Source organism: Typopeltis vanoorti, chromosome 12 (assembly GCF_054136105.1).
Source record: "Typopeltis vanoorti isolate ZY-2024b chromosome 12, IOZ_Tvanoo_1.0, whole genome shotgun sequence".
Lineage (NCBI taxonomy): Eukaryota > Metazoa > Arthropoda > Arachnida > Uropygi > Thelyphonidae > Typopeltis > Typopeltis vanoorti.
Window position 1 is genome coordinate 68,175,450 of NC_143560.1, and position 23,941 is coordinate 68,199,390.

Genomic DNA, 23,941 nt, shown 5'->3' on the forward strand with positions numbered 1-23,941 from the left:
ATACACAACCTGCTGGTATCGTTTAGAGAGCCAATCTCTGATCCATCTAACCAATATACTGTCTATTCCCATCCTCTGCAGCTTGTACAGACTTAAGTTTGTGGTCTATATAAGATAAGTTTGTACAGACCACAAACTTATCTTGTGGTAATCTATCAAATGCTTTTGCAAAGTCTAAGAATATCACTGTATATGATTCTCCCTTATCTAATGCACACTCGTCACCTTATCATAAAATGCAAGTAAATTACTGATACAGGACCTACCCTTTACATATCCATGCTGACTTTCATAAAGAGTGCCATGTCGACTAATCCAATTCTGTATTCTATTCCTTATCAATCTCTCCAACACCATGACCACAACTGCAATTATACAGACTGGCCTATAGTTGGAGAGTTCTGTCTTAGAACCATGCTTGTGGAGTGGTACTATTTTGCCCTCTTTCCAATCCTTAGGAACCCTACCCACTACAAGACTTTCATTAAATAACCGGGTCAAGGGCATAATCAACTGTGGTGCACATTCCTTAAGTATACGTGGTGATATATCATCCATTCCTAGCCTTATTCACATCTAACCCAACCAACATCTGATACACCTCTGTTTCTTTCGCTTCCAATTCTCCGAATACTTGTCTCCCTTCTATATATTGTACCGGATAATTTATACCAGTATGATACATGCTGATAAAGTGTTCGTTCAATAATTCCATTATATCATTGGCAGCTGTTAGTCTGCTGCCATGACTATTCACCAATGTTAGTCTGCCATAATTATTCTTCCTCTTGCTTGTCATGTAGCAGAAAAATTCCCTTGAGTTAACCTTGGCCTGCTGAGCAGCTGATCTCCTCTCATACTGCACCTTTTCTTTCTTTACCATGCTCATCACCTTTCTAGCCTGCACCTTATACTCTTCACGGATCTGATCACCACCAACTGTCTTGTACCTCCTCCATAACATTTTATTTTCCATCACAGCTTGCTTGATTTTGCTGTTCATCCATTTCACTCCCACTCTATTTACTCACTTAACCCTCGGTATGCGGTCACACATTGCTTTTGTCAGATACTGCCTTATGAGTTTCCATGCATTTTCAACATCTTTTCTGCTCAGCTCATCTACCCAACATGCTGATGCTAATTGCCTACAGAGCTTCCTATAATCACCTGCTGTATAATTCCACATGTGTCCATTTTTGGCAGTGACCTTTTCTTGTTTCATCACTTCCCAAACAAGTACCTCATGATCACTCTACCAACTGGCAGCAATGTCATCACCTCATTAACAACTACATCTTGTGAAATTATCACCAAATCCAAAACATTAAAGCCTCTAGTTGCTTCAATTACATGCTGCTTAAGATACTTATCTCTCAGAAATTTCACAAACTCACTCTCCCTGTTCCCATACACTATTTCCTTCTTCTAGTCTATATTCCTGTTATTAAAGTCTCCCATCAGGATCACCTTCTTTTTACATGCCCAACTAATTTGCCTAAACATTTCACAATCAATATTCTCTGCATTCCCTGGCCTATAACAGCATCCTATCAGATATACTAACCTGTTTATTTCGACTTCGCACCACACAGATTCAAAATCTGTGCATGCACCATCAACTTCCACACTTTGCGGATGCAATTCCTTTGCAATCATTAACAGCACTCCCTCTCCTCTTTTTGCATCTGTATCCTTCCTGAAAATTATATATCCTTCTAATTCTATTTTTGACATCACATCCTTCTCAGATAACCAAATTTCACTTATTCCAATTGCTTTTGGGCATACTGTCTCAATCAATTCCACAAACTCAGCTCTTGTGTTTCGAATACTCCTTACATTTGTGTATAAACATAACAATCGCTGTGTGTTTGAGGCCATCCTACCAGCACCAGCATTCTCTATTCCAGCTGCTATACTACACCTCTCTCTTTGGTTTGACCACTCCCGTTTCCCTGATCCTGACTGTGATTGCCATTCTTACCTGTCTCATCCTCACCTTTATTCATTCCATCACTTTGTGCTGCTGCAACCACATCTTCAACCTCATATCCATCTTCCTCCTGCTCTACAATCTTTTGATTTGTGCTATCCTGTTCCAGAGGTAGACTCTGATCATTTGCTACATTAATTTCTTGACTCTGTGCCTTCTCAGAAAACAATAGCCTTTCTAAATGCCCAATACCAAACCCATTCAAATGTAATACATCAAGTTTATACCATTTGAACTTCCCTTCAAAAACATTCTCCAGATTTACGAATTGAATCCCTTTTGCCTCACACAACTCAGCCATCTTACTATTCATTATCTCTACTCTCCTTGTCAATTCACTGTTGTCATATCTGGGCAACATGCCTACGACGTTCCACAACACTATTCTTCTTTACCTGCTGCAACAACTTCCTCAAGTTTCTATCAACATTCTTCTTCTCCAACTAAGTTATTTGTGCCCATGACTACCACTAATTCTGATGCCCATTATTTCCTTTTCTGCAATGCTTCAGTTATTTGCTTTATTGTTCTGCCAGGAAAGTATGTTTTTTGCACTTTATTAGTAATGACATCTCTAATGATCGAGTCCCCATACACTGATATATGACTATCATTTGATTCTTTCTTTATAACATCAACTTCCTCCTTCTCCTTATCATCAGCCAATCTCTCCTTTAGCTGTTTGATATCCTCTTCTAGATGTTTCATTTCGCTTTTCATTTTCATTAACTCCTGCCGAAGCTCTTCTACTTACGGTCCTGACATTTGCTCCCATTTCTAATCGCTTTTATCTATCCAGACACTTTTCACATACGTTAACGCTTTCCTTCTTTTCATTTATTCAAACAGTCCACAGATCTTTTACATTTTTCGGTGTATACATATAGCAGTTTTTACAATGCATCCACTGCGAAAAATCCAAGGCAAAGCCAGACTTTCGTACAATTTATGTGCATATATATATATATATATGTATATATATACACACACACACACATATATATATGCACTATGCACATAAATTAAAATCAAACCAAGCATAAGCAAACAAAGTTTGTGTATGAAGTATCTTCACAAATAAGCTACTTGTATACAGAGACTATTGATTTCACATCAATTGCCTGAGTATCCCATAACACAATGTACACTTCCTTTCTGATATATATATATATATATATATATATATATATTGCTATGCATTTAAGGAAGTGTCACTACCAGACCAGTTTCAACTTTTATTGCAGTACAATTTAAGTGTGGGATAGCTCTCCCAAAAACTCAGTGATCTACAAGATCAGTCTGAATCTCACTGTCATGAAGTCCCATTTGCCTTAGTCTTATTCCATATCCTACACTTTAGCTTCTCCTGATGTCACACTCAGGATGAAACACTCTGATAAATTTTCACTACATACCTCAACTATGTCATCTATAGTAGTTACCAATCTATCACTTTCATCCATTAACATCATCTTGCCATAATCATTGTTCTTTCTACTTGTCAGACATCAAAAAAACTCCCTAAGATTTTTCTTCATCTGATTTATTAATTTCTGTTAGTACTGCACTTTTGCTGAGTAATTGTTTTTCTTTCCTGGCCTTCTCTTCATACTCTTCATGCAAGTGATTATTACCATTATTCATCTTGTGCTGCCTCCACAGTGCCATCTTTTTTCTTCCAGATTTCATGCTTAATTCATCCATTTGATACCTGTGTTATTTGGCTTTTGACCTTCAGAATACATTCATACACTGTTAAGTATCTGTTTTTCAGTTCCCAAGTTCCCATCTACTTCCTGCTTAACTCCTCATTCCATGCTATAACTCCAACCTTTCTCCTAAGCTTTTCATATCACTAGCCTTGCAATTCCAAATAAATCTTTTCCTCACAGAAGTCTTCATATTGCCAACTACAACCAAAGTAGTCACTCTTACTAACTGAAGGGAAATGTGACACCCCACTTAAAATCTCATCCTCTGATAATATTATCAGATCTAAATCTCTTGATCCTCATGTGTCCTCCTTTACATACTGCCTGAGATAGTTCTCTCTCTCTCTCTTAAGAACTAATGAAATTCATTTTCTCATCCCAATTGCCATTTTTTTATTCCAATATGATCCTAAGGTGAAAGTAATGGAGAAGTCATATTTTCATATGCCAGTTGCCTAAAGGTGTCACATCTTATTATTAAAATTCTCTGGATTAGAGATAAGTTGATGGAAGTTTTTTCACTTGGCTATGCTACCAATTAGATATTTTGTTTAATCCTTTATCCAAGTGTAAGCAAACAAAGTTTGTGCCTGAAGTATTTTCAGGACTGGGGCTAATCTTGGCAAGGGTGGTATAAGTTCTCATCACTTGCCTTAGTATCCCATAATGCAAAACACATCTCCTTGCGGACATGTATAATGCTATGCATTAAGGGAAGGGTCACTACCCAGACCGGTTTCAATCCATCAACTTATTTTTAATCCAGAGAATTTTAATAATAAGGTGTGACACCTTTAAGCAACTGGCATATGGAAATATTGCTTCTCCATTACTTCCACCTTAGTATCACCATCTCTGGGTCTGCCTCCCACTGATGAGACCTCAATAAAGATCGAAACCGGTCTGGGTAGTGACCCTTCCCTTAATGCATAGCATTCTACATGTCAAGGAGATGTGCTTTGCATTATGGGATACAAAGGCAAGTGATGTGAAGTCGTCCCACCTTTACCAAGAGTTGCCCCAGTCCTGAAAATACTTCAGGTGCAAACTTTGTTTGCTTACACTTGGATAAAGGATTAAATCAAATATAAAATTGGTACCATACACATATTCACTACTACTTCTAATATCCACTCTCCCTATGCCATGTCTTCCTATCCACCCCAACTCTTCCCATTTCTCTGTCCCTCTGCCATGCCATTCTCTCTCTTCATCTCTTATACTATTACTATTTCCATTAACAAGCATTTCAGTCTTGTGTTCCACTCTCCTGAATTTTCACTTCACTTCTTACTTCCTCTGATCTCTTGCTTATATCACTCGCTGCAATTCCATCTAGCAATAGTCTCTCCAGTTGATTCACACCAAAATCATTGAAATGTAGTCTGTCACTTTTGTAAAAATTCGTTTTTTCTTCAAATACGTGCCGCACGTCTACAAACTTTGCACCCTTTTCCTCACATAGTTCTGCCAGCATACCATTCACAATTCTCACCCTCCATCTCTGCAGGTTATTGTCATACCTCGGCAACATACTGACATCTTTTCCTACCACACTATTATCTTCTTCTCTCCCCAATAACCTCCTGATATCCATCATGACCTTCTCTTTATGTCCAATCAGATCATTTGTTCCCATAACCACCACTAACTCTCTTGTTTATTTACTTCTCATATCAAAAGCACCAGGTATCTTGCTCATTCTCCCTTTTAGAAAGTAGAACTTGTGGACTCTTTTATTAACCACACCTGCTGTTCTTGAGTCATTCATTACCTCTTTTTCTCTATTTCTCTTCATTCTATCCTTTTGCACTCTTTCATTCCTTTCCATAAAATGCCTAATATCACCAAGCATATTTGATTTCAATCCTCCTTCTGAACAACTCATTCTTGAAATCTCACATTCCAGTAATTTCAATCTCTGTCACTCTTGCAATCTCGCTGCCTCTTGTTCTTCCATTCTTACTTCCATTTCCTGATTGCTTCTGTCACTTACTTTTGTTTCTTCATTTATATTTCTTTCACTCCCACTGTCTCACTCATTTTTGTTCCATTATTCACACAGTCTTTTGCACTCACATTTATGCTAGTTTTCATTCCTTAAGTCTGTGTCACATTTGCTGATAACTTGTAGTCCATTAAAATATTGCACTTTTTACAAATCCATACCTCCTCTCATCTCCTGTTCATTCACTCTATAAACACATCTTTCACATTTCCCCATGCATTCCCCATGTTGCACTCATGATGCCAAACCATTTTAAAAAAATTATGTCCTTAATAACATTTGATTTTTGTGCTGCACATTACAAATCTCGTTTGTACCATCATTTTGTTTCATTCAAGGCAAGCTTCAAAATTCAGTTAAAAACAATGGGTAACAATCCTGAAAACTCAAGTCATGCAGTTATACTAAGCTATCAAAAACAATAAACATTCTGCTAAAATGCAACGAATATCACCAATGACTACATATGCTGAGTCCTTCCGATAGAAGAAAATTTTAGTACAGGACAAGGAGAAGAATAAGGGGTCATCTCTAGAGGTTGTGTGAGTGAGTTAGTAAGAGCATAAAAATTAGATTCTTAGTCTGGACAATAGTGAATGAGCAGAATGGGTTACAATTATGATGGCACTAAAGTCGCCAGAGAACGTGGAGGGGAATTTGAGTTGTGCTAAAAAAAAAGCGCTTTTTAATCGGTGAATAGTCTGTTTTTCTACGTTTTGTAGTGCTACGTTGTTTTTCTGGAATACGAGTGTCCTTCAGTGGTTGTTTTTGAAGTTAGTTGTTGTTGCTATATTGTGTATTTTGGTTACCGAGAAGACGGGGTTGGAATCGGATGCATAACGGGGGAAGACAAGATGCAGATATCATAAGTTTTCATTATTTAGTTTTATTTTATTTATATTTAGTATACTTAAATGTTTTGTTTGTACTTTTACTTACATAATTATACTCCCTTATACTTAATTAGCGTTTAGTTGTGAACTATTTTTTAAACTAATTACCGACACTATTTTGAATAATGCTGGCAGCGGCAGTTAAAATTGCAAATGGTGTATCTCCAATTCCTTCCCCATTTAAGGACTCCATTATGCGTTGTTGGATTAATAAATGTTGTTTGATTCAGAATCCAACATGACTTTCCGTCACAAGAACTATATTTGTAAATATTATTTGATGTAAATAACATATATTATAAATTAATATCATATAACTACCTTAATTATGTCAAATATTTAATTGCTTAATCAAAGAAATGTTTTAATGGTAAATAGATTCTGTATTAAATATTATTAAGCTGTTTTGTTTATTGTTTTGTCAATATTGTAAGAACTTATATTTGTAATTTAACTACGCATTTATTGGAATGCAAATATTCTATTTATTCTTTTCATGAAAGTTAACGTTATGTAATAACTGAATGTAGTTATATAACCTAATGTAACATTCGCGAGAATGTTTACGTCTATCGGTTGTCATAGAGACGCGTGGAAATAAACGAGCACATGTGAGGGGAGCGTTTGTAGAGGAGAAGAAAAAATAGATACGTAATAGGGGAGTTGGAACGGAACTTTGGAACTATAAGGTAGCAAGGAAGTAAACTAAAGAAGTAGAAGTAATTAAAAGATTCCTAAGGATAGGAGTTGAGTAGATATTTTTTTTTAAGTGAATCTTATAGTTGGCTGAAAGCAAAATCAGCCGTAGTAATAAAAGGAAATTATTGCTGTAATCGGAGAATTAGAGAACTGGACATTCAACGAAGAATTCTGAATAAATCCAGTCAGTCTACAATTACGACTTATTTCTATACTACGAAAAAAGGAATTGTACGGAGTTAAACTAGTTGATGAATGAAAAATAGGAATAATTAATGTACCTTATAGTTGTTATCTGGAGTTTTGAGGCGCGATTAGTAATGTTTTAGTTATTTAGTGTTTCGCAAGTGTGATAAATACAATTTGAAAGTGTGCTCACAAAATATTGGAAGTACTGAAGATTATTTCTGGTAAGGACAGTCGTATTAGTTTATTTCAGTGTATGAAGATTTAAGTGTTAGTTCCGTTGCGCTGTTTCTAACATTAACTGTAGCTTACCATCGAGGCTGAGAGTTAAAAAGATAGACATTGAAATGATATCTGCCGTGGTTAGTGCCTGTTATGAGTCAATCGTAGAGTGTAGTTGAGAGATACAAGGAAACTGATTAATTAAGAATTTCTATTGTAATAAGTTGGGTATAGGAACTTTGTGATTCTGAAACTGTGAATTTGTATGTGAAAGTTTGGAAGATTGGATTAATATGAATGACTTGACTTGATATGCTAACTTGACTGGTTTGTCATATTTAGAAGTGGAATTTATGTAATTGTTATATAACCATATATTAAATGTTTTGTTTGTTAATTTAAATATTGTGTTTGCCTGAATTTCTTTTTACTGCACCGTTCACAAAAATTCGGATCTCAGAAGGAAAGAAAATAAATACCATCGGCCTGAATGAGTGAAAAGACTACTAACTAATTTTGAATTAATCCTACTAATTCATATAGACTTATCTAAGGATAGAGTGGCGCAGTATAATAGAAATTTCTCTACCCTTAGATCAGTGATTAATTTACAATTAGTTTTCCTTATTTGATGAAAGTGACTTTTAGCAAGATGGCGGATTCGAACGTCAAGAGAACACGTCACGACAGCGTGATATCATACAGGATTTTGTAGCATGCGGGACTTGCAGAATGTATGGATCTGGCGGTTGTATATGTGGCAGGTGAGAGAAGGGGGAATATGTATATGCACAAAATGCAGGCAATGGGAGGAACTTGGTCAGTTAGAGATGACTACAGCCAGGGCCGGTCTTCTCTATAAAGGGGCGTGGGTGCAAGAAACCTTTTGGGACCCTAAAATATTTTTCAAAGGTAAAAATTAAAGGATTCGAAATAAACATATTGTAAAACCTCTTACCTGCAAATGATTTTGGCACAGGAAAACAAAAAAAAAAAAAAACATTTGAAATATAACAGGTTAACATAATGTTTACTGAACACAAAACAAAAGTATTAAATAATTAAAATAAATAAATATTTAACACATACAAAAGTAACCTGGCTCACCAACTAGTGCACAAAAACTATTTACAATTAATTATTGTTTAAAGTAATAAAAAAAATTAATTTAAGCACAAAAAATAAATAGGTTTACTATTTAGGGGCCTAGTTTTACTGACACGTATATTGCTTAATATGTATTTATTTAAATATGCGATTTTTTTTTTGCTATGTCATTAATCATTTCTGCACTTTTTGGCAATTTCCTTTTCCATACTTAATATAGCATGTGCATTTAAGCGTTCTTCGCACATACTTGACCAAAGATAATTCTTTATCAATTTTAATTTGCTAAAAGAACGCTCTGCACTTTCTATAGTAACTGGTAACGTAAAGAAAATTTTCAATACAGTTAAGCACATTTGGAAATAGTTCATTATAACTATTATTTAATATATATTGCAATATGTCTTGCACATTATTTACATTTTTTTTTTGGTACAAGATCAATTCTCGTAACAAATCAATTTCCTGGATTAAGTCTTCATTTGCGATAATATTTACTATAATATTTTACAAAATCCCTTGAACGGTTTTCTAGTTCATTTTTTTCTAATGTTTTTATATCAGTGATTAATTTAAAATAAGAAATAACATTGGTTATATTTTTAAATCTCTCATCTATTTGTACAGTAACAGTATCAATCACACGGTTGAAAAAGTGACATCTAAATTCCTCTACTGGATTTAGTAAAACCCCTCATCTTCTGCTAGTTCAGAAAATAATCTTTTTCTTTTTAGAATTCTTTTTTCAGGGAAGTCTTCGGAAATATTCAAGTTTCGTGCTATCATTTTTGCATCGTCTAAAAATGTGTTAAATTTTGATCTTAAATTTTGGATTTCATTTTTAATTTTATTCACTAAATTAATAGTAGAGTCAAGAACAATTGTATTTGCTTGAAATAGTTTGTTGATACTATTAATTTTTGACAATATTGTAAACCACACTGATAAGGTTAAAATAAATGGCATTTCTTGTAATGATTCTAGTAGACTTTTAGCTTCGGATACTGCTGTGTTATCATTAATTGCACCAATAAATTCTTCTAAGGCATAAGTTGGTTCAAACTGTGTATACACTGCTTTGACGGCGTCTATTTTGACTTCCCATCGAGTATCACATAATGGTTTAAGGCATAATATTGAAATGCTTTTGTATAATTTCCCACCTTTTTGTAGATGCAGAAAATACGCAGTATGAACGTTGCAATATTCCGAAAAATTTTTTACAATATATACTACTGGAAGCAGCATCGCAAATTATCAAATTAAAAGAATGTGATAAGCAAGGTACATAAATTGCATGAGGGTTTAAACTAATTATTCTAGATTGTACATCTCCCTTCATATTGTTACCATTATCGTATGCTTGCCCTCTACAATTTAGATATTATTTAGATATTATGGGCTTCATAATATCTAAATCAAGCTCACCTATTCTTTTTAAAAGCGAATTTGCTAGTACTTCACCAGTCACATTAATTACTTCAATAAATCCTGTAAATGACTCATTTATAATTAATTTTTTCTACAAAATTTACATATCTAATAATTATTGAAGTTTGTTCCTTGTGAGAAATATCAGGAGTATAATCCATTTGGATACTGTAATATATGGCTGCTTTTATATCGTCTTTAATTTTATTAAGGACTTCATTACCTAATGCAGCAATAATTTCCTCTTGAAATCTATGCGCCAAATGATGCACAATTTTTTTTTCCGTATTTTTAATTCTGCTTACATGATCCATTAGCACAGGATCATATTTACTTAATAATTCTATTAAACTTAAAAAATTTCCATTATTTAGTGTTCTATTGTTTCATGGGATCCTCGAAATGACAGATTATTACTTGCTAAAAATAGAATTACATCTACAATACTTTGGAATAGTAATTTTAGACATTTCGTTTTTTTATTTATATTAATTTGATTTGTTCTGTCAACAGTCGAACATAAATTAAGCCTTTTTAATAATTCTTGCCAATCAATAAAAGAATTAAAGTGGCCAACAGAAAGCTCATGATCTCGAATTACAGATGACAGTTTTCTCCATTATTAAATTCATATATAAATCGATTGATCGATTTATATTGATTGATCTTTTCCTCCTTTTTTTTGGAAAATAATACACAACAAAAGCAAAATGCTGAGTCTTGAGCTTTTGAGTAAATTAACCGTCTGTGAAGCTGAGTTTCACCATTTTGCATTTTTTTAAATAGTACGATGTAGAAAATGATCTACCTTCAACATTCTTAATGAATGCATCTTGATGATGTTGTTTAGGTGTGGTTTTAACACAAAATAATCTAAATTTATCAGTTATAATATTTGGCCACAAACCTGGATCATTTATATTCACTTGATAACCATCATTATTATTGTTTTCATCGTTATTTGCAGTATCCAAAACGTTTGTATAATCAGATGCGTCTTTTTCAACGAATCCCACAGTTTCTACATTTTCGTTGAAAAGTTGTGTAGCTTGTTTGGAGTTATCTTCGGTTGAAGTTTGAATCACAACTGCTTAAGTTGTAACAATTTCGTTGTCAGATTTATTTTGTAGCCATGAAAACAAATCTACTTGTGACTTTTTGAGATTTTGCTTTTCTGCTGATTTCCTTTTTTGACACCCAGAGGGATACTTTCTTGGCATGGACATTATGATTTAGGCTTTGCCTGTCGAATAAGTAAATAATATTAAATATTTTTATCCCATGAATTAACGAAAAGTTAAATATGTACATACTTTTCACAATATTACAAAATTTTAGAAAACACTCAAGGAATGTGTTTATTTTTTTCATTTTGTTTACTTCAGTACATCAGTTTCACCCTTATCTATCACTGTTAACTGAGTTGAAATTAATGTAGTTGAGATCTAATCACATGCAGACAACACTTCATAATCCTGAATATTGATAATACATTTCACATAGCTTTAAAAATAACTTACCGTATTTACTGGAATCTAACTGGTCCTCGCATATAACTCGCACCCCTGATTTTACTTTGCAAAAAAAAAGCAATTGAAAAGTTTCGCATAACCTCGCACAGAAAAAAAAAAAGTTTAATCACGTTCACCTCATGGCAATAGTGATTCGCTTCCTGTGGCAAGCCACGCACATTACATACTAGCCAATACCTCTGCAGACGCAAGTAAAAGCAGGTCGTTTTATTGTATCACTGAATAAGATACAAACATTTGCAGTCTGTGTAATATATTTCTCAACAAATAGTGCAATTGGAGACAGCTGGGATAAAAATGGTACTAATGAATCACATGTCCCTTCCCCCCCCCCCCCCCCCCCCCCCCAAACTATGCTATTTAGCTGCAAGCAAAACCATATGCTGCACTGGCAAACACTAAAAACTAGATGTGTGGGAGTCTGTTCCCCCCCAGCTTAAATGCAGAGCAACAATAAAAATCAACAGAAAGTGTTAAAATTCATAAACTTGTTAAAGCTAGGAAATATATAGTGAATATTGTTATGGCACTTTGAGATATTGAATTTGGTTGAAGAGAATTAGCATTTCAATTAAAAAATTGTCTGCTGACTTTTATCTTTGACTCGCGCGATCTTTTGTTAATCCCGCATCAATCATATGCACATATCTTTACTGGCCTAGTACCATGGCTGTCTGTTCATTAGTCATTCGTTAAGGATTGTTGATTAAGTATCTCAAGTCTTGTAAATTACTGCTAATTTTTGCTTGAAATAATGGGAAAGCAGATTGGATAGGATGCACATAAGGAAACTGCTGTCTAGGCAGGAAATAGCAATTGCAATATATGCGGGGATTTTATGAAAAAAACTGAAAACTTTAGTTTCCGAAATCAATGTAAAGAAAATTTGCTTTTATATCTAATAAGTTAAACATATTAATTGACAATAAATACTTCCAATTCATATTTTAATGACTTACTATTTAATAAAATCCAAAGCCAAATACACTTTAGAAAATGGATACATTCTTTACAAAACATGAAAAGATATATCAAATGATGGTGAAGGAGTCACGCCACATTGGATGCCTGATGAATAATGCAACAACTGAACTGGACAAAACTTGCACATGAGTATATCGCGAGATATATTGATGGCTTGGAAATAGGATGTTTGTTTCTAATTTTCTTATTACTTATTATGAAACAGTTGGTAGAGTTTAATTAATTATTGCATTTTTATTTGGTATAGCTGTACTTAATAAAATTGTATTATATTAAGTTAAAATATGTGTCAGTGAAGATGTTTGAAATGTATTTTTTTATTTAATTATTTTTTAAGATGATAAATATTTATATAGATAAATGATTAATATAATAAATATTTTTTCGACGGTTTCGATAACGAGCCAAATGATATTAATTTGTACCAGATTAGAAAAAAACTAATGATGAATCAGGCATTTTAGGGTAAAAATGTTAATTTATTTTTTTATTAATTTTTTATACACTGCATAAACGCATCAAAAGAGTTAAGCAAAAACCCTAATATAATAGAGAAACACAGAGATGTTATTATTACCGCGGGTCCCAAAATCCTGTCGATGAAATCTCTTTAGTCATAAGCAAAATTAGAAGAAAAAAATAAAATAAAATAAAAAATATGTTTCCGCAAATGTGTACTAACTGTGCCCACTCGATCGTGGGGGCCGGGTGCATCGCACCCACTGTACCCCTGAGATGGCTGGCCCTGACTACAGCTGACCTCGTTGAGACTATAACTGACCTTGTTGAGTCAGAGACAGGAGATTCTCCACGTAGAGATGAGTGGTATGACAGAGGGCGAGAGAAATATGAATAAAATAATGAGAATGGGGAGTATGGAAAGGTTGAATGATTGTGAAGTTTTAGGAGATGGTGTCAATTGGGAGGATGAATGGCAAATAAGAGTGGCTGACTTGCAGAGAGAGAGAGAGAGAGAGAGATAGATGAGCCTGAAAGAGCAGATATGAAAAGTGTGAAAGATGAGATTAGACAAATGGAAGAGACGAATGCAAGGCGAATCAGAGTTGGAGTGAGAAAGAGTTATGGGAATGACAGAAAAGGAGAAAATAGGAACAGTAGCAGAAAGGAAATGAGAGAAAGTTATGGGAATGGTAGAAGAGCAGAGAATGGAAACAGTAGGAGAGAGGGAATGAGAGGAATGCAAGAGAGTACTGGAACCAAGGATAGAGTGATGTCAGGAAGGCAGGTAAGTAGGGGAGCACAGAGAGAAAGTGTTAGAGGGGAGAGAGAGTGAGGTGAGCAATCGAGGAATAGGATGGTAAGAGGCATAATGTATGGGGATTCAATGATGTTCAAGATAGGATGCGTGAGGAGTGTTTGCCTGGAGGAACATTAGAAAGTGTGGCTATGGCAATTAACAGGGGTGAAAGGGTGGATGAGATGATTCTGATGGTAGGAACTAATGACTTGAGTAGTAATGTAAATTGGGCAGTGAGAGATATGAGATTTTTGCTTGAGGTTGTACGAAAGAAGACACAGAGAGGAAAGATAGTGGGCATGTTGCCTAGGTATGATAGTGATGAACTGAGCAGAAGAGCAGTAAAATTGAATAGCATAATAGCTAGAATGTGTCAGAAGAGAGGATTGGAATATGATATGTGGATGCTTGGAGGCCATTTGAGGACAGAGAGGAATTGTATGCAAGAGACCGCTTGCACTTGAATGAAAAGGATGTGCGCATCTGGAGAGATTGCTGTTCTGAACGAGTTGGTGTGTCCCAGGGTGGATGATGGTAGCAGGGGTGGCCTCTTGTGGGAATGGGTACTTGGGAGAAGGGAAGACATCAGGTTAATGCTAAGCCCAGTGGAGTCTAGAGGGGATAATGCTGGTATAGAAACAATGGCATTTTGATACTTTATACTAATGCCAGGAGTATCCGGAATAAAGGAGAGGAATTGGTGGCACTGATAGCATCAGCTTGGCCAAAGATTATTGGGATCACTGAGATGTGGTTGACAGAAGAGGATATAATAACAGGAATAGAAGTAGCTGGATACAGCATTTTTCGGCAGGATAGGAAGAGAAAGTGTGGTGGTGGAGTACTGCTTATGATAAGTGATGACATGTCCTCTAAGAGTGGAGGCTTTGGAAGGCAGTGACACTAATGATTTTGAAAGCATATGGTGGAGGTAGAGGTGGGAAAGACAGGATATTTAGTGGGGTGTTGCTACAGACCAAGGAGCACAGAAAGTGGGGACAAGGAGATGTTTAGACAGTTGAGTTTGGCAAGTGCAAGAAGAATGATTATTATGGGAGATTTTAACTACAGCAGTGTAAATTGGGGAGAGGAAGATACATGTAGCAATAAGGGAATGGAGTTTCTAAAATTCTTGAGAGACAAATGTCTTAGGCAACATGTAATAGAGGGAAAAAAGGTTCAAAAGTTTTGGATTTGGTTATAGCATCAGAAGAGTTGATAATAACTGAGATGACATCTCTCCCACCAGTTGGAGAGAGTGACCATATGGTTTTGACTTGGAAGAGGAATAGACATGCAGGAGTATCAAAGAGACAGGAACATGTGTGGAATTATAAGGCAGGTGATTGTAATAGTCTTAGACATCAACTTGGGGAAGTTTCATGGAGGGAGGAATTGAAAGGACGGGATATCATTTATGTTTGGGAAATTGTGAAGGAATATTTGTTAGCAGAAATAGAGCTGTATTCCATGAGTGAAGAAGAGGACACAATTTGGAGTAAAGTGGATGACAAACGATATTAACCAGGAACTGCATGCGAAAAAGAGGCTATGGAACTTCCACACTTGTCAGCTGAAATTCTTCTTACCATCAGCAATACCCCCCCCCCTCTCTCTTTGATCATATTTTCCTTTAAATCTCACTAATACCTAATTTTTTTCTATAAAACACTGGTTTCTATGACTAGTATGGTAAGGAAGGTGAAACTGGAATATGAGAGGAGATTGGCCCTAAGATCCAAAGAAAATCCTAGGGAATTTTTAAGATATGTGGCCAGTAGGAGGAAAAATGACTGTGGAAGAATGACATTACAGGATAAAAATGGGAATAGAGTGACTAATGCAGAGGACATAGTGGAGTTGTTCAATGAGCACTTTATTGGAGTATTTCATCCTGAAGAAGAAGGTTTTAATACTAGAGGGATAGGGCAGATTTGAGGTTTAGAGGTACAGGAGGAGAGTGTGTTTCAGATACTGAGTACTCTGGATGTCAGTAAAGCTGTGGGACTGGATGGTATTTCACCACGAGTTTTGAGAGAATGTGCTAGGGAATTGAGTGCCTTTAACTTGGCTTTACAATGAAAGCCTGGCTTTGGCAAAGGTGCCCAGGGAATGGAAGGAAGGTAAGATAGTGCCATTGCATAAGGGTGGTAACAGACTGGAAGTGTCTAATTATAGGCCAGTCTGTGTGTCATCAGTAGTTGTTAAGATCTTGGAGAAAGTAGTGAGGGACCGTGTACAGCATTGGGCAGATGAGGGTAATGTTATCTGTGAGAATCAACATGGATTTGTGAAAGGACGCTCTTGTTTTAGCAATATGCTAGCCTTTTATAATAAAGTTACAAGAACATTAGATGAGGGAAAGGCATATACTGCAATTTTCTTAGACTTGGCGAAGGCATTTGACAGGGTGCCACATGATAAGCTGATATTTAAGTTGCAGCACATGGGTTAAGTTGCAGCACTGGAGAAAGTAGGGGAGACAAGAGATCTGGGGTTGATGATTGATAGAAACCTGAAATTTAGGGGACATATTGGAAAGGTGGTGAAGGTAGCACAGATGATTGCTGCAATTATGAGAAGGACTGACCTACAGGGATAAAAGAGTTATCATTCCATTGTATAAGTCTCTGATCAGACCACACTTAGACTATTGTTCTCAGATTTGGTTCCCAGGATTTGAAGGGGATAAAGGCTACAAAGGCGGATAACAAAGATGGTTTCAGGACTGTACAACGTTACTTATGAGGATTGGCCGAGGGAATGTGGACTGCAGAGTCTGGTAGATAGAAGAAGGAGAGGTGATATGATTGAGAATTTTAAACTGTTGAGAGGTGGTTACGGGGTTGACACTGGGGAGTTCTTTCACTCAGTTGAACAGCAGGAAGGAGTGAGGACAAGGAGCCATCCCTGGAAGTTACGAAAGGAAACTGTGAGCAAGAGGGTGAGGAGTGGTTTCTTTGCATGGAGGGTGGTTGAAACATGGAATGCATTGCCTGGTAGAGTGGTGAGAGCAAGAATGGTCAATGAGTTTAAGGAGTGGTATGATAGACTTTTGTGTTTCCTAGGAGGGACCTCCACGATGAGTCTTGATAGACTTCGTGTTTCTTAGGAACGACCTCCCGTGATGAGTCTTTTGACTCCATGGAGGCCTGAATAATAATAATAATTATAAGTTACAGGTGAATAATAACAATGTGATACCTTTTGTATATTCTATAAAGTATTGTCTTCTTGACAATACTTTGTTGTTTTCCTTCTTAAACTAATCTTGAATATCAAAAACATATGATGATGTAATTAAACAAATTATATTAAAAACTGCATTGAAATGCTTTTCTCTAACTTCAGTTTGCTACCAGTGGTCTGTGGATTCATATTCCACTGTGGCATGGATGATTGTGAAAGTTGTTAGGTAGCAGATGATATTTATGTGATGATTGAAAAAAGTATCTCATATTATTCTGTACAGCAGGATTCTTCAGTTATCTGGCATTTAGCCAATTTATAATATAATATGCAATAAATGTTCAGCTTTTCACTACAGATTATCATAAAAAAGGTGTACAGATCTAAATGTAGGTGAACTCTCAGATCCTGTGAATGATGAACTTGAGGAATTTCATTGCCCTACATATTATTATTATTATTATACATGTATCCATGGAATCGGAAGACTCATTGTGGGAGATCCATTTATTCACATAATACCTATCATACTTCTTATCTAAGGTTAAGAATCAGATAATGATGACGGAATTATATTAAAAAGTTATTCTTCATATATGAATACAGATAATCTTCCTCCAAAAAATAATAAAAAAAAAAACTTTAAAAGTCTAAAGAAAATAAAACTAAAGGAGTTTTGTTTATAATTTTATATATAATTTATAATTTTATTTATTTATAGTTATATTTTGCTCGTCTAGTTTTATAAAATTAGAGGAACAAAATAAAACTAAAATCTTGCTGACTTCAATTAATAAAACACATTTTATAAACTACTATTGTACTTATAAAAAAAAATAAATTAAAAAAAACCCACTACGGAATTGTACAATCTCTAGTTTTATAAAATTAGAGGAACAAAATAAAACTAAAGTCTTGCTGACTTCAGTTAAAAAAACACATTTTATAAACTACTATTGTACTTATAAAAAAAAATAAATTAAAAAAAAACCCACTACGAAATTGTACAATCTCCTACATATATGCATCATCTGCTTTAATCATAATAAAAAAATAACATTAATGTTAGATTCTGAATGAAGAGAAATTAAAATTATTAATACTCCCTTCAGAATCCAACATCATCCACCATATCAAAGGCTACATTTGTAGATATTATTTAATGTAAATCTCTTGTTATAAACTATTATTCATATAATTACCTTTGAGTTTTTTTTAAATTTAATTATTTAATCTAGGATATGTATTAATAATGGAAAGGACTCTATAAAAATAACGTTCAGATTATTTTATTTATTCCTATATTAATAGTAGATAAATCATATTTAATTATATATTAATTGAATTTAAAAATATCCTTTTATTTTATTTCTGTATGTAAAGCTAAAATATTATGTAATGCTAATGCTTATGTACTGTTCTAATTGTTGTCATGGAGATGGAGTTAAAAGTAGGAAGCGTGAGCGTGGTAGCGCGTGAGTTATGGACGTGAGATGGAATTGATATGAGCTAAACGGGGAGAACACGTTTTGGCAGGAAATAGGAGTGAAAGTATAAAAACGGAAAGCGAGAGTAAATAAAAAAGAGAGTCAGTCAGCACTAGAACTGGGGAACTAGGGACTGAGTAGAGTTGGAGCACTCAGCAGAGTAACGGCACTCAGAACATTACAATAGAGATGAGGAAATAATTTGTTAGCAGCATGGAGTTAAGTAAGAGGCTGTAGTACAAAGAATTAAGTGCTGTAATCAGATTATGAACAATCGAGATGTAAATTGACAACTCAGAATATCGATATGGAATTCTGAAGTTAATGTTGAATTCTAGAGCTTTCAAGGAAGATTAGTGGAAAGCTGATTCTATTGCAAAGTATATGAGGAATAAGTGAATTTTTTAGTGCAAGTGTGTCTGCATTTGTGATGTACTGAGATTAAAGATTAAGTTAATTTAAAGAAGATTACTTTTGAAATGTGTTGCTCCAGTGTGTTAGTTAACTAAAGTTTTAAGTGTGCCTCACTGAATAAACATGTGCAAGGATTTATTCCGGTAAGAACAGTTGTACTTTATAGCATTTTAGAGTGAAGTTATAAGAATTAACTCCTCCTGTTAAATCCTAAAATTAACTGTGGTGTTTATGCTGAAATTAGCCAGAGCTAGAAGATTAATAGTCTTCCCCCCCCTTAAAGTGATAACTACCTCTTGACTGAACTATGTGATTTCGGACTAAGGGATAGATAGAGAATATAATTGTTAAAATATTTACTGTGTATTTCAGTGATATTGAACTTGAGAACTATCTTTGGTTATTAGGGAGAAATTAGATTTTAAAGACTCAATGTTTGATACCAAGAGTTGAGTGAATGTTATGAGTTATTGAATGGAGTTAATTTTGCATTATCTTGTATCCAAAGTATGCTTATGTATATAATATATGACCTCGCATTAAATGTTTTGTTTTATTGATTTCAATTTGTTGTTAGCCTGATTCTTTTTCACTGCACCGTTCATAAAATTATCGGACCTAGCGGGAACCTTGAATGTTAATGTCAAATTCGGCCTATATATAAAAATTAGACTGCTAAAGTTAATTAATATTTGATTCCACTATTTTACATAGACTAATCTGAATATAGGGTGGTTCAGTATAATAGAAATTTCCCTATATTTGGATTAGTAATCAACATACAATTAATTAACCTTAATAAGACCAATGTTAAAACAAGATGGTGGATCAAAAGACAGGATGGACAATCCAACAGATAATTACCAAGGGAAAATTTAATTTCTGATTGAAAAATAAATTATGTATACTAGTAAAATTGAATTTGAACAAGTAGAAATCGACATGTACTGTCAAACTTTATTTAATTATTTAAAATGTTGAAAGTTTTTTCACTTGGTTAAAATGTAAATTAAAGATACCAAGAAATAATATTCTTGGTTTCATCCTTTATCGTACTTCTTATCATACGTATCATACTTCTTATTATCATACTTGTAAGCAAACAAAGTTTACACGTGAAGTAACTTCATTTATGACTGGGATACTAGTATATAGAGGCTAATAACTTCACGTCAATTGCGTTAATATCCCATAATTCAAGGCAAATATCCTTACAGATGTGTATAATGTTATGCATTATGGGAAGGACCACTGTCCAGACTGGTTTCACCCTTTATTGAGGGCTCATCAATGTGAAGATAAAGGAGAAATCAAGAATATTATTTCTTGCCATCTTTAATTTACAATTATTTAAAAATATTCTGGACCTTAAATGGGATATTAAAAACCACTAAATATGCAAAAGCATTTTTCTAACTTTTACTTACATTAATATAATTGTTTATTTATTATCATGTAATTTTTTTTATTTTTTTTCATTAGGAAGTAGCTGAACCTCTTATGGATCTAAAACAAGCAATTGCAGAAATAGAAAGTAATAAGACATTTCGAACAGTTCTATCCATTGTTCTTTCTATAGGGAATTTTTTAAATGGTGTTGAGGTTAGTCCATACTTTAAAATCATTAAGATTTCTTTTCATGTTCAAAATATTCATACAGAGGAAAGGTAACAACTATAAGATATACTCCTAATACTGAATGCTGTTGTATTGAAGAAATAAAACATTATAGCATTATGACAAACCATCAGTTATATACTGAATGGGATTAACAACAGCTGGTACCTCTACATGCTGTTTTTAATACTAATAATGTATGGTGCTTGACAATCAGATGCATGTCCTACTCCTTTTTCTCCTATAACACAAAATCAAACCACAAAGAACAGTTGTGGATACAAGTGAAAATCATTAAGTTAGAGAATTATCTTCACCCATCCATACACTCCATACCTATTGTTATCTGATTATTAATTGTTCTGATTGACAGTTCACTTCCTATGTGATGGTGCTTCATCAATGTTGGAACATGAGACTGGTTGTCACGTGTTTTTTACCTCATTGGGTCAGGCTTAATATCATACAGGAATTAAATTATTATATGTTAAATAAATGTTTTCCATTTATCATTTTCTGAAATATGAGTGGGGGTATACTCAGTGGTAGAGCATTCGACTGCAGATCGAGAGGTCCTTGGTTCAATCCCAAGCAGTCCCTGATTTTTTGCCAGCCTGGTTGGCTAGTGGTTAGCATATCTGCTCTGCACCCAACAGGCTGTGGGCTCAAATCCCACCATGGGCATGGATGTTTGTGATTGTCTGTGAAAATACTAGTGGTGATGATTGGTGTTGGCGTGCGGTGGATCGAGTGGTGGACACAGAGTTGCATAGTAGATACCCTCTCTCGATAAGTCTTTGGACTCCCTGGAGGTGTCACATAATAATAATAAATAAATAAATTAATTAATGAAATGTTTAATATAAAACAGTCAAAATCAAAATCTCTTGAAATTTGTGTCTCCATCAAGAATTTAAACATTTTTATTTCAGATTTCAAACAGATAACATTGCAAACATTATGTAATATCATAACATTTTGACAGTTAAAAAATTTAATTTTCAGCCTTTTTTATTAACATTATATAAATGACAAGTCCGCTCGGTGAGCCTAGTGGCTGTGCACTTCGCAACCATATGCCTGTGGAAGGAGTGTCCTAGGTTTGATTCTCGTCGGTGATGTGAGGAGCTGAAGGATCTTCCTCGGCCATAGCCAAGTTAGCTGGTCTTGGGCATGGACTGTAGGTTTTCCCCCAGTTTATCCTGGAGTTTTTCATCCCACAAAGCAGGCAAACTGGCCTGGACAACTCAACACTACAGACAGAGGATACACCAGGGCGCAGGGCTGTCCACCTTATCCTGTGAACGGTTTGAGGTCCGATGATTAATAAACCCTCGACACTGCAAGGTAAAAGAGAGAAAAGGAAAATGAGATGAGATAAATGACAATCAGTACTTTTCTTGTACCTTTCCTCTGTATGTAGTGAATTAAAGTGAATTAAACTAGAATAATTCAGTGAATTATTCTAGTTTAATTTCCTTAATACCCTGGTTAAAAAAAATATATTCATATTCTATTCATATTAGTGAAGTTCATGGATGAACTTGACTAATATTTTGTTCAGTGCAATAAATATTGCACTGAACAAAATTAGTTTTGCCATAAGAAGAATTTTTAAAGCATATAGGGCAGAGCTTTCCAAACCGTGTGTCATGACACGTTAGTGTGTTGGCTGCAGTGTGAAGGTGTATCGCGCGAACATAAAGCATTAAACAGAATAATCGCTGAAATTTTCCACAGCGGAATCCATTTCACAAAATACCGGTATGACTTTTAGTTAGCGCCGTTAAAGAAGATATTTGGTCAACCGCTCGGAACCCCCTCCCTGAGTCTATACCGACTTGCATGCAACCATCACCATCAGTTTAATTTTCGTTGGGATTTTCTATAGTTCATTCAAGTATGAGTGACAGTAAATGTAAACAGAAGCTAAATTGTGCAGAGCCGCACTAAGGAGTCCCAAAAATACTTTACTTTAAATAGAATGTAATTGCAAGATGTTTTACGTTCTAGAATTTAAATTTCACTTTCAAAATTATATATACAAACTATCTTTTAATTATTTTTAACCTTTAAGAATATTTCATATCAATATATTTCGATAAATAATGGAGAATAAATGCAGCCGAATTCATCCCTGTGGTTTTATCACGTAGTAGTCGCTTGATTTTATTATCGTTCGACCAATAAAAATAAAGCACCACACTTATTCATACAAATGTTATTATTGATGTTTATTCTAACTGCAACATGAATAAACGAAGAGCTGGTGCTTTTATTTTATGTTTAGTTACTGTTAAAGCTTTACAATAAATTCACATAGTTTTATTTATCAAATTGGTGTTGAATTACCCGTAAAATGGATAAGTTTCTAATTAATAAAAGAAAAGCTGAAGGTGATGTTTGTGATGAACAAAATGTATTGACTATAGAGGAAACTATGCAAGAATCAACTGTTGAACGGTCTGCATTAATATGGAAGAAGTGTAAAGGAAAATTTTCCACGCCTCATTTATACAATAAAGATTATATGAAATTGGGGTTCACATTTTCTGGTAATGAAAACTATCCTTGTCCCCAGTGTTTAGTTTGTGGCGTGATACTTGCAAATGAATGTATGGTACCAAGCAAATTAAAGCACCATTTTACCTCAAAACACAGTCATTTGCCAGAAAAGCCAGTAGAATACTTTATTGAACTTTCAAAATCTATAAAGAAGCAGTCTACATCGTTCACCAAGAGAATGAAGACATCAGAGAAAGCTCAAAAAGGCAAGTTTACTTGGTTGCTCAAATAATTGCCAAAAACAAGGAGCCACACACTATTGCCGAAACCACTATAAAGGAATCTTGCTGTGCTATTGTTCGAATAATGTTTGGGCCCGAATTTGAGATAGAAGTTAATAAAATCCCTTTGGCAGATTACACAATTGGAAGACGTATTCAAGACATGTCTGCTGACATTAAGCTCAAATAAAAGATATTTTTCAAGATGATAATATGATTTTTACATTGCAGTTAGATGAATCAAGAGATGTCAGTGGATTAATGCAATTACTCGTTTTTATACGTTTCATTCATACCAACAAAATTATTGAGAAATTCTTGTGTTGTATAGAACTTCCAATGAAAACTAGAGGCAAAGATATATTTAAAACAGTAGATTGCTTCATGAAGGAAAATAATTTGCAATGGTTAAATTGTGTA

The 23,941-nt window shown here is 34.5% G+C and overlaps 1 protein-coding gene across 1 annotated transcript in view; it reads left to right on the forward strand.

Moving 5' to 3' along the window:
* Window positions 1-23,941, forward strand: part of LOC150100865 (uncharacterized) — a 583,033-nt gene that overhangs the window by 389,529 nt on the left and 169,563 nt on the right. The window contains exon 19 of the mRNA XM_090401746.1: window positions 20,601-20,720. Coding sequence (XP_090257872.1) covers window positions 20,601-20,720 — 120 coding nt within the window. The remainder of the gene's footprint in view (window positions 1-20,600; window positions 20,721-23,941) is intronic.